Source organism: Oratosquilla oratoria, chromosome 15 (assembly GCF_046742065.1).
Source record: "Oratosquilla oratoria isolate Oo_2021 chromosome 15, ASM4674206v1, whole genome shotgun sequence".
Taxonomy (NCBI): domain Eukaryota; kingdom Metazoa; phylum Arthropoda; class Malacostraca; order Stomatopoda; family Squillidae; genus Oratosquilla; species Oratosquilla oratoria.
Genome location: NC_134791.1, coordinates 45,696,440 through 45,709,060, shown reverse-complemented (window position 1 = coordinate 45,709,060; position 12,621 = coordinate 45,696,440). Strand labels below are relative to the sequence as shown.

Sequence of the window (12,621 nt, the reverse complement as noted above, 5' to 3'; positions counted from 1 at the left end):
CTATATAGTGCTGTCAGCACATCACTCCTTCATACAATCTCCTTGTAGCATCCATTTCTAAATGCCTATTTCTCCTTACTTTTTAAATCCTTCAGGGCATTTACTTGCTTCTCTCAATCTACATTCTACCCCCACTTCCACTCCTCCCTTTCCTGCCACATTTGCACCCAAGTATCATTTAACCACTTCCTCCAGTCTCCACCTTAATACTTGCTTCCAGTTTGCTACCACTCTTGTACATCTTATCACCATACTTTTACCCACATTTATCCTCAACTTCCTTCTTTCTCAAAATTTTGCAAACAACGTTATAAATGACCCTCTGCTTTTGTGCCTAGCTGGTAGCAATATACAGATTGACCTCTCATTAACGGACAAAATCTGCTGGTTCTGTCCGACAGTCTAAATTTCACAGGTAGAGTGAGTGCGTCCATTAGTTCGGCGTTTGTCCGGTGAGTGGCTGATGGCGCTCACTTTTTGTTTCCTACTGAACAAGATCGTGATCAGTGTGGACGTTTGTTAGCTGTGTTTGCAGTGTTTTCGGTGCTGTTGTTTACTGCTGTGCAATCACTATGGAGGAGACCGCTGAAGCTGTTCTCGCTGGCAATGAGCAGGAGGGAGCTAGTGGCAGTGAGGAGGTAGTGGCGGTTAAACCCAAGATGTCGGAGGTGTGCCAGACTATTGACACGCTCATAACTTAAGTTAATCTCTCTGCTAATGGTGCGCAAATGTTCATGAATATTTGCACACTTTAAGAGAATTATTGATTCGTGAAGGGTATCAGAAATGGAAACATTAATATGTATGTACAGGGGTCCCTCAAATAACATGGATTTGAATAACATGGATTCAATCATACGCTGATTTTATTTCAAAACCATCTCAAATGTAGAGAACCGTTTTAAAATTTGCGCCGAGTCGGGCACGCATACGCACACACGCGGCAACATTGCAAACAATTTTACCACCCTAACCTGTTAAAGTGTAATGTTTCTTTCATTTGGAACACAACTAATAAGTCTGATAATGACTGCACTTGTCGTGTCTTAATTTCTCTTATGAGGTTCTTGTTACTGGCGGTGGTGGTTTGGGAGATCAAAAACAGACATATACACGCTTACACGTGTAGACACGCACACGTAGACGCGTGTTAGACAACCAGTGTATGTTGTGAATGTGCATGCATGTACACACAAATACGAACGCAGACACGCACGTATGTGCTTACTTGTACATGTTAACAGACGCACGCACGCACGCACACACACGCCACACGCACACACACGCCACACGCACATACATACACACACATATATACATACGCCGCACACACACAATGTGTATACGCCACATACACACACATGTATATATGCCACATACACATTTATATATGCACAAACACATACATGCATGCACGCACACATGGACACATACACACGGTTCTCAGTATTTAATATGGGAAGTCAGCATACGTGGTAATTTCAGGAACCTAACCCCTGCATTATTTGAGGGACTCCTGTACGTATACTATGATTTTATAGAACTTAAAAGGTGATCTCCCCCCCCCCCCCCCATACACACATAAACCACTCCAAATCAACGGATTTTTCACATCAATGGACACCGCTACCACCCTTTTAGTCCGTTAATGAGAGGTCAATCTGTAGCCTCATAATAGCAGTACTTAGTAACTATGGTAAAAGTACCAGATGGTGCATGCTCATGAACACGTAATCTGTCATCATCATACCGAAAACATGAAAACATTGAAAAAATTTAGCATAAACGTAATGGAGTAGTAATTCTTAAGTTACCTTTCACACAAGCATTCCTGTACATATGTTTGCATCCATAGTGTTAAATTAAATGGAGTTCAGTGGGACCTTTCACATGGTGCATTGCACTGTACAACATGGCACAAATACTGAAGTCGGCAAAGACTTGTGCCCTTGTGGGCTACAAATGGTAATAAGATATTGCATGTGAGCATGCAGGCCCACTTTCTTAAAGCCACTGCTTCTTCAGGTCAACACGTGTTGATAAGAGAAAAAAAAATTGTCATTCTGGAAGTCAGCAAGATGTATTACAAAAGGGCAGAGGACTAAAGATAACCCCAACTACACTACTGATGCTGCAAAAGTTAGCATATCCATATGCATCAGGAATTTCTACAATTGTGTATTTATATACGATCAAGAATAAAGGGTCATTGTTGAAGCACTTTTTCAATCTCCTGTTATTATTACAAAAGTGTGTCATCTATACCATGTTGCATGGGAAAACCACTTGCAGACAAATGCCTCGGTATACTATTTTCTTGTAGCAGTGAGCTGGTATGACATGGGCATACTAAAACTGCCAGTGTTTTCAAGAATGCATTGATGGAAATGGCAATTATGTAGCAAAACGGATAAATATTTTAAAATTATGTAAACATTATTGACAATAAAAATTTGATTTCTAAATATTTTCGTGGCCTTACTTTTGGGATTACCCTCATAAGAAACATTCTTAAGGTGTTGGCACTGAACCCTATGGGACACTGTTGGTTCCTGCTCTTCATCATGACATCTTATCCTTTACTTCCGTCTTGTACCTTCTTGAAAAAAAAAAAACCGTTAACCACTACAGTACAACTCAAATTCTTGCTTGCAGCATTGACTGCCATATGTAATTTGCATCACGCTAGTCACATTATAAAATAGTCACTGCTGTATTGAAAGGGAGGGGCGAGTGTGAGTTTGAGTAGTGTAGTTGGGAGGTTCTCAGGAGTGGGGAGAGAAGGGGTAACTAATAGTAAGTGACAAGATAGGTAAGTGTGTAGTGGAGTGAAGGGAGGTTTCTTCAAAGTTAATGTGGATGAAGGAGAAATGTGAAGGGAGGTGTGGGTTTTGGTAAGTGCATATGGGCCTGGTTGTAAGAAGCGTGTAGAGGAAAGGAAGGCTTTTTGGATGAATTTAAAAGAGTGTATAGAAGGATTAGGGAGAAACGTTAATGTAGTTGTATTGGGAGACCTTACTTCTAGGGTAGGAAATGAACCAATTAATGGAGTGATTGGGAAGTGTGGAGTTCCAGGGGGGGAAAATATAGTGGAGAGTTGATGGTGATGTCGAGTTGATGAGACCAAATACATTGTTTCAGAAGAAAGTCAAGTATAAGTACACATGGGAGAGGATGGATAATGGAATGGTGGCAGATAGAGCATCAATGGACTCTATAGTGATAAACAGGAGTACAGTATGAAGAGTTAAGGATGTACATGTTCTAATGGGAGAGTGGTGGAATACCAGATGTTCTGGTGGAAGGTAAGTTGAGAGTGGACAGGTTGAGAAAGAGGACAAGAGCAGAAAGTAGGGAGATACATAGTGAACTGCTTAAATGAGAAAGAAAAGTATAAAAAGCTAAGAGTGAAGGACAGAGTAGAACTATGAGTGGAGGAGGAATGGTGATGGTTGAAGAAGCGAGTCCTAAGATGTGCAAAGATGGTGTGGAACGAGGAGGATGGGAGGAAATAGAAGGAAGGGTAGTGAGTAGTGGGATGAGGAAGCAAAGAAGGGTGTAGAAGAGAAGAAGCAAGCTAACATATATTGGTTACAAATTAGGACAAGGGAATCGTATAAAAGGTACAAAGTAAAGAGAAGTAAAGCATAAGATAAAGGAGGCAAAGAGGAGAGCTGACGGTCAACTTGAATATTCAAATGAAGGAATGTGTGATATCTTACACTTATTTTAGCTCTGTATTCGTAAACGAAACACCTCGGTGAACTCCAAACTGAAACCTGTGAAAGTCTAGGGTAAACTTACTCACTACGGTAAATATAACAAAAGAAAAAATTAAAAGGTGTATAGGTAAACTCAAAGTTAATAAAACACCAGGGCCTGATGGTTGGCATCCAAGAATCTTAAAGGAAATGAAAAATGAGATTGTTGTTCCATTAGAAATTATTTTCAAGAAATCCATCATATCCAGAGATGTCCCAAGAGAATGGAAGCTAGCTAACATTTCTCCCATATTCAAAAAAGGTGACAAAAAGAAGCCAAATAACTATAGGCCTCTAAGTTTGACTTCAATCGTAGGAAAAATAATGGAAACTATCATCAGAGATGCTATCAAACATCATTTAGAAAGTAACCGTCTGATAAATGATAGCCAGCATGGTTTCAGACGGAAACTTTCTTGCATGACTAACTTACTTGAATTCTACAACACAGTTATCTCGAATATGACAAAAGAAACAATATAGATTTAATATACCGTATTTTCCGGCGTATAGTGCACGACTTTTTTCCGTTGGAAGGGCCTAAACATGGGGGGTGCGCGTTATCTACGGCCTATGATAAAAATTCTGCAGCTGTGTGTGTCATTTTTTTTCACAACAACGTGACGATGTTGGCCGTCACAAAGTTGGGACGGCACACTTCTCTGTGACGTTCCGTGAGAACAAGAACAGCCATGGTGATATGAAAGAATACGCCAGCATGGGCCATGTAAATATTTGGTATAGGTAGGTATCTATCGAATCTTATTTTTCATGTTTAAATAGGCCTAAACACCATGAAACATGATCAATATTCATAATATTTGCCCATGTTCACAGCATCCTAGTTTGAATTTTTATGTTGGCTTTGTTGCTTCACTTTAGGTATAGTACAAATTCCGTTGCGACCGTTCATAAACTCGTGTCAAACACGTGACTACAACACCCTCTTTCGGGAGTTATATTAACTAAACGTCACCTCAATGAGAGACTGTCCTATTTCACCACTGTTATTGCAGGTTCAAAGCTAAAACAAAGCAGTCTGTAGTTTGTTTCAGTATTAAAAAAAAAAATGGTAAAGACGAATTATTTCCTTAAGATATAAAATGAACATTTTCTGTAAAAATCCCAAAATTTTTCTGTATATTTTACTTTCAATAAACTTTTTTTAGATCATATTTCCTACAAACTATTTAAGCTACAAAGTAATAAGGGACCAACACACAACATGAGTCATATACCGGTACATGTAGTTCCGACTTTTTCTTAGTTGTGTCCTGATTGATGCCTAAACTGACACTTAATTTAGTGACAAATCAACAGATTTCCCAGCGGTGGCTCTAGCCAATGAAAAATACTTCTCCATGTAACCTCGTTCACATGATACTAAGTAATTAATCGCCGTTATTTCATTGGTTTATTTTTACTAACATTAATTATCGTAGTCTATGCAAATATTTGGGATCCGTAAAACAGCACTGGTACCAACATCATGAACGTTGGCCGTTTTAGCTCACCCGGAATATGCGAGATCAGGGCCGAGATTGACAGTTCTATTGCCAATCTAGCCTACACTAAACACCCTCTTGTGAGAGTTTGTTAAACTAAGCGTCACTTCAGTAAAGACACTTATGAACCGAAACATAGTTACTGCATGGCGATAAAAACTTGTACACGGTGATAAAAACTTGTAAGATGAATTATTCCCTCAGGATAGTAAATTACAATTTTTCTGTAAAAATCCGAAATTTTTCATGTACATTTTGTATTCAATAAACTTTTCATGGCTCAAATTTCCCACAAAACAATGGACCAATGCAAGCAAGAGTCGCATACATGCAGTTCACAAGCTTTAGCCACCAGTGACTTTTCCTGGCATGCGCGTTATATGCCGGTGCACGCTATCTGTGTACTGAGATAACGTAGTGCATGGGTGCGCATTTTAAGCCGGAAAATACAGTATCTAGACTTTGCAAAAGCTTTTGATACCATCCCACTTGAAAGACTACTTACTAAATTAGCTTTACATGGAATAAGTGGTAGCCTATTAGGTTGGACTAGTAATTGGTTGAATGGTCAAAAACCGTTGTTTTAAATGGAAAAATGTTACAAGTGGAGTTTCTCAGGGTTCCATTCTTGGGCCACTTCTATTCATAGTATATATAAATGATATAGACCATGGACTAAAATCTACTGTTTCCAAATTTGCTGATGATACAAAACTGTGCAGAATGGCAAATGATCACTTAACCAATTAGATATTCAAGAAGATTTAGATAAATTACAGCAATAGTCTGAAAAGTAGTTAATGAAAATTAACAGAAGTAAATGCAAGGTAATGCACATAGATAAAAATAACAGTAAGTACAATTCCAAGTTATTTGGAAATTCGTTAACAAAAGTGGATAGTGAAAAAGATCTCGGCATAATCATCAGTAACGACCTCATCCAAGCAGCATATTTCAGCCTCTGAGAAAGCAAATAAGATTCTAGGACTGATTGCGCGATCTTTTGATTTCAAAAGTCCATCACTCATTAACAAGCTATATAAATTGTTAGTTCGTCCACATTTGGAATATGCTGTTTCCATATGGTCACCGAATCTCATTAAAGACATTGACAGACTGGAAATAGTACAACGGCTAGCCACAAAACTGATTCCAAATATAAAAAATAAATCATACGAAAAGCGACTAAAACATATGAATCTGTTTTGCCTAAAAAAGTGTCGACTCAGGTGACTTGATACAGGTCTTTAAAATTCTAAAGGGAATTGACAACAACAAAAGTGACAAAATTTTCACATTGAGAATCAGACAAGAATGGAATAAACTTCCTGCGCAGGTAGTGCAATGTAGTTCAGTTCGAAGCTTTAAGAATCATTTAGATAAACACCTAAGCAAGATGCTGTAATGATTATAATTTATTTTATATGATTTGTTTTTGTTTTATCATTTGTCTGTTTGAATTTCATTTATTATTAGTTATGTCAATTTATTATTATTTACTATTTACCTGTTTGTTTATTATTTAACTATACCTATGCATTTATTTGTGTTTTATTTGTTATTTACATTATTATAGTTTTTATTTATTATTTTATGATTTTTTTTCGCATCCGACCTATATATGGACCAAAAGGTCTATCGGCATTCTCCGCCTTTGTAATCCTATGTAAGATGTGAAATGGAGTAAGAGTATTGTATGGCAGAAAATTTTGAAAGTAATAAAAATGTTTTGGAAAGAAATTGAGAGGAAAAGGCAAATCAAATAGAGAAGAAATGGTAAAAGGTGCAGGTGGAGAGATGATAATGGAAGAGAAGGCAGTGAGAGGATGGTGGGCAGAGTATTTTTAGGGATTTGCTAAAAGTGAAGGATAGGGAAAGGTAGTTGCAGTGGGAAGTGGAAAGAAAATGACTGATGAGTGAGGAAAATGGAGGAGAAATATAGATGAAGTGAAGGCAGATGTTAAGATGCTGATAGCAGGTAAGGAACCTGGGTTGGATAGATGCCATGCAGAATGTCTGAAAAAAGGAGTATAGTATGGCAGAAAATTTTGAAAGTAATAAAGATGTTTTGGAAAGAAATTGAGAGGACAAGGCAAATCAAATAGAGAAGAAATGGTAAAAGGTGCAGATGGAGAGATGATAATGGAAGAGAAGGCAGTGAGAGGATGGTGGGCAGAGTATTTTTAGGGATTTGCTAAAAGTGAAGGATAGGGAAAGGTAGTTGCAGTGGGAAGTGCAAAGAAAATGAGTGATGAGTGAGGAAAATGGAGGAGAAAAAAGATGAAGTGAAGGCAGCTGTTAGGATGATGAGAGGAAGTAACCTGGGTTGGATAGATGCCATGCAGAATGTCTAAAAAAAAAAAAGGAGGTACAGTGATGGACTGGCTGGTGAGGTTATTTCATGAGGGTAGTGTGCCGGGGGATTGGAGGAGTGCCTGTATAGTTCCACTTTACAAGGGAAAAGGGAACAAGTGTGTGTAGTAGTTTCAGAGGGATCAGTTTAAGTGTAATTGGGAAGGCTTATGGGAGGGTCTTGATTGAGAGGATTAGGAGAGGAACAGAGAGTAATTGGTGATGGATCAGATTTTTGTAGTAAGAAAGATATGTGAGAAAGCTATAGGACCAGGTAAGGATGTATTTTTGGCCTTTTTGGATCTGGAAAAGGCTTATGACCGTAGATAGGAAAGCACTGGGAGGTATTGCAGATATATGGGATAGGAGGAAAGCTGTTAAGAGCAGTCAAGAGTAGTAGAGCTTGTGTTAAGATGAGAAAAGGAGAGAATGAGTGGTTTAAGTAAAGGTGGGACTTTGTCAGGGATGTTATATCACAGGTCAGGGTTTGAATCTAAAAATGTTCACTCTGTCTTTAACATATATATATATATATATATATAAATTTTAAAGGCCTAAGGTATTATTTTAAATGTAATGATAGAATGAAATATTTTCTACTTATCTAGTTACCAGTGTGTCTAATTTATGTGATTATTGCAGGTAAAGTAAAGGGAAAGTCAAAGTCTCGATCAAGTCGGGCAGGTCTGCAATTCCCAGTAGGTAGAATTCATCGCCTCTTGCGAAAAGGAAATTATGCAGAGCGTGTTGGTGCTGGAGCCCCAGTTTATCTGGCAGCAGTTATGGAATACTTGGCTGCTGAGGTATGGTACTTTTTTTTTTGTATTATTTGATGTTATTTGTTCTTGTTTATCAAATGAATTGTATGAAGCAGCCTTGCTGTGTCTTGCTGCATTGCTTCTGACCCTGGCCGATGGGCAAGATGCAGGTATGATCTGTCCTCCAGAAGATATGAGGAAGGGGTGGGATGGGTGGGACTGGAATTATGCCTCTTGACTTTGGCTACCTCCCTTGTAAGGGGGAAAAGCCCTTGGTATGTGTATGTATGTATGTATTTTTGTATGAGGGGTGATTGTGCCAACAGTAATGTATGGGGCAGAAATGGAACATAGAGAGGAAGATGGGAGAGAGGGTAAATGAATGGGCATTGGGATAGTTTGGACATGTGGAAAGCATGAGTAAAGATGCATATATTAAAGGCTTTTTCCCCCTCACAGAGATAGATGGAGAGAACATGTTAACACGAGGGAATGACAGAGGATGAAATGAATGGATGGGTTAAAAGGGGCATTGACCAAGAGGGGATGTCTGTTGAGGAAGGAAGAGAGAAGGCAGAACATAGGAGTGATTGGGGAATAGCTGTGTATGGATGATATACTGTGATGAATGGAACAAAGTGGGTGGAGATAGATGGGGTTAGGGAGTGGTTATGTGTGGCTATGCCTTTAATCCTATTGCATGATGGGATGGAGAGAGGAGGTCACCAATTAAATGAAGTGGCCTTGCTGTGGATGTGCTGTGTCTTGCTGCCTTGCTTCTGACCCAGGGCAATGGGTGAGATGCAGAGATGACCTATCATCTAGGTGGAGCCAAGAGAGAGGGAGAGGTGATAAATGAGGGTGGAATTATGCCTTTTGACCTAGGCTACCTACCTTGTAAAGGGAAAAGCCTTTGGTATAGAGGTTGTTTGTGATCAATTTAACCACTTCCATACGGTGACGCCTACATAGGCGTCATGAGGAGAAGTGGGTACGTGATGATGCCGACGTCAGCGTCTTGATTATATTTATTGTAGTCGTACCTATGTAACCTCCATTCTCTAAACTGGCTTCATCATATTTTCTATGGTTATCAAAATTCACGGGTGAAAGAGAACGAACGATTGAGCACTGACTTTATTTTTTATAATGCGATTATTATGACGCAACATCGCACGTCGGGCAGCTAATGCTGCCAGATGTACGATGTGCCCCGGAGTGAAGAGGTTAACACTTTTTTGTAAAGGAAAGAAAAACCTCATATCTTGGCCAAAAATTGATGTATTCTCAAAATTCAAACTGAATCTCTTGGAGGATATTTTGCCAAATACAGCTCACTCAAGAAGCCACCACAGCCTCCAGGCAGGACCTGAACCTGTAGCACACAGCCTTGATGGTGTCCTTTGAGAGACTCATGAAAACCTGTTTGATCCTGGCAATCGGCTTGTCCTTGGTGCTGCAGGTGGTACAATTGGTGTCTTTTTTCAACTGTGCCCTACACATAAAAGCCCATGATGTTGCAATCTGGTGAGTTGGGGGGACCAGATGTTGGTTACATGGAGCCGAGTCCTGCTGCCACCCTCTCCACCCAGCGTTTGGCAACAGTGGACAGAAACTCGATATAGCCATCTGAAATGACTCTGAGTCCTGCTTCAAATATGTGGGGCAGAAACACACCCAAAGACTATCACAGTTTGAGGGAACTTTGTCTTCATGAAGCGTTGGACTTTATACGGACTGTAGGCTAGCCACTTGTTGTTTGTGTTGTGTAATTGGTCCTGGCAGAAGTTCTGAGAAGAGCCAGAGCATCCCCGGCTTGACTGTGTTCAACCTTGTTGGGAAGTTTCATGGCTTTCGTAAGGCCTTTGCTAGCCACTGCTTCCACATTTCTGTCACAATTTTCTGGATTTTTTAATCCAGTGCAAATTATCATGATGCAGGTCACTCTCTTCCAATATTCCAGTGCTTTTCAGTCTTCCATGCTCTCTAGCTCTCACACCCACCAATAGAACACAGAATCAGCCATCCGTTGCACTTCACCACTATTATCCTTCAAATGGTTCTGAAATGACAGAAGGTAAAAAAAAAGTTATCAATTTTATCCCAAACACACTGTATATTTGTATTTTTGTAACTCGTGTTAAGTGGTGTATGCCTTTAAGGGTGAAGACTGGAGGAAGTGGATAGTTTTAGATACTTGGGTGCGAATGTGGCAGGAAAAGGAGGAGTGGGGGTGGAGGTAGAATGTAGAATGAGAGAAGCAAGTGAATGCCTTGGTGGATTAAAAATTGTAATGAGAAATAGACATCTGGGAATGGATGCTAAGAGGAGGTTATATGAAGGAGTGATTGTGCCAACAGCACTGTATGGGGCAGAAACATGGAACATAATAGAGGAGGAGTCTGAATGTGTTTGAGGAGGAGAACGGGGGTGGAAAGGGAGATGGAAGATAGGGTTGATGAAAGAGTTAGGATGGTTTGGACACATGGAAAGAATGAGTGAAGAAAGATTAGTAAAAGAAGTGTGTAAGGAGTGAATATGGGGGGGGGGGCATCCTAGGATGAGATGGACGGATGGGGTGAAAGGGGCATTACAAAAGAGGAATGTCTGTGGAAGAAGGATGGGAAAGGACAGAAGATAGAGGTGAATGGAGAGTGGTTGTGTATAGACAATGCTGTGATGCACGAGGGGTGATGGGGGTGAGGAAGTATGTATGAGAAAAAATTTGATGCAGCCCAAAGGGATTTATCCCCATCTTCTCCTTTTCTGCATAGGGGGACGGAGAGGGGGGGTCACCGAATTAATGAAGTGGCCTTGCTGTGGATGTGCTGTGTCTTGCGACACTGCTTCTGACCCAGGGCAGTGGACAGGATTCAGGGATGACCCGTCATCCAGGAAGTGTCAAGATAAGAGGGAAGGAGGAGGGTGGAGGGGAGTGGAATATATAGGAAATGGAATGGGTGGAGTGAGAGGGGCATTACAAGAGAGAGGAATGTCTGTTGAGGAAGGACAGGAGAGGACAGAAGATAGGGGTGAATGGAGAAGGGTTGTGTATGGATGATGCTGTGATGCATGGGGAGGAGTGGGTGGGGTGGGGGGTGAGGAAGTATGTATGAGAAAAAAATTGATGCAGCCCAAATGCATTTCTCCCAGTCTTCTCCTTTTCTGCATGAGAGGGGGAGGGGGGTCACCGAATTTATGAGGCGGCCTTGCTGTGGATGTGCATCTTGCGACACTGCTTCTGACCCAGGGCAGTGGACAGGATGCAGGGATGACCAGTCATCCAGGAGGTGCCAAGATGGGAGGAGGGTGTAGGGGATGGAATGGGTGGGAGTGGTTTCTATCCCTTTTTCTTTTTGGTTATCCCCGTGTAAGGGGGAAAAAGCCTTTGGTATATGTATATATAAAATGTGTGTGTGGGTATATATGTTTATGTACACTTAAAACCCACTACCGGAGAAATAATATCAGGAGTACAGGAGATTCATATATTTCGAATATCTGTAGTCCTCCAGCAGAAGAGGACTGCAGATAGTAGTTGAGATATGTATGTACATATGTGTGTGTGTATATATACAGACGCTCCTCAACTTACGTTTTAGTTACGTTCCGAACGGCTGAACGTAAGTTGAAAATGAACGTAAGTTGTTACTGTACTATACATCCGTAAATTCTATTACCGTATCTTACAGAACACCCCTAAATCATTAATTATACACATAACATTGTAAAATAATAACATTAATTTCAAATCAATTAAATTCAAGCAACATAAATTGAGATGGTGGAGGAGGATGAGGCAAGGCACTTTCAGTCTGTCGTTTGTGCAATGTAAACAATGGACGCAGTGTCATGCATAAGTATTGTTTGAACTACGGAGAATTTTTTTTTTTTTTTTTTTCCACAGTCGGTTCATACGTAAAACGAATGAACGTAAGTAGAGGAGCTCTGTATACAGTAGAAGCCCGATTTAATGAATCTCAATTTAGCGGAAGCTCAAATTAGCGAACTGCAAATAACTAATGAAAATGCTCAACTTAGCGGAAATGGTCCGCTAAGTTGACCATATTCCGCTAGCTGGCCAGACGCATGTCTATGGAAATAGCTCAATTTAGTGGGAACAGTAAGCTAAGTTGAGCATTTTCCGTCAACTGGCCACATGCGTGTCTCAGAGTCCAATGTTACCAGATTGTGGTGGTGGAGTCAAGGAAAAAATTATAAGTTAGTACTTTGGAGGTATATTAA

At 40.1% G+C, this 12,621-nt stretch overlaps 1 protein-coding gene across 1 annotated transcript in view; it reads left to right on the top strand.

The window, feature by feature from the left end:
* Positions 1 to 12,621, top strand: part of LOC143033434 (histone H2A-like) — a 58,180-nt gene that overhangs the window by 27,346 nt on the left and 18,213 nt on the right. Inside the window, exon 2 of the mRNA XM_076198872.1 lies at positions 8,261 to 8,421. Coding sequence (XP_076054987.1) covers positions 8,261 to 8,421 — 161 coding nt within the window. The remainder of the gene's footprint in view (positions 1 to 8,260; positions 8,422 to 12,621) is intronic.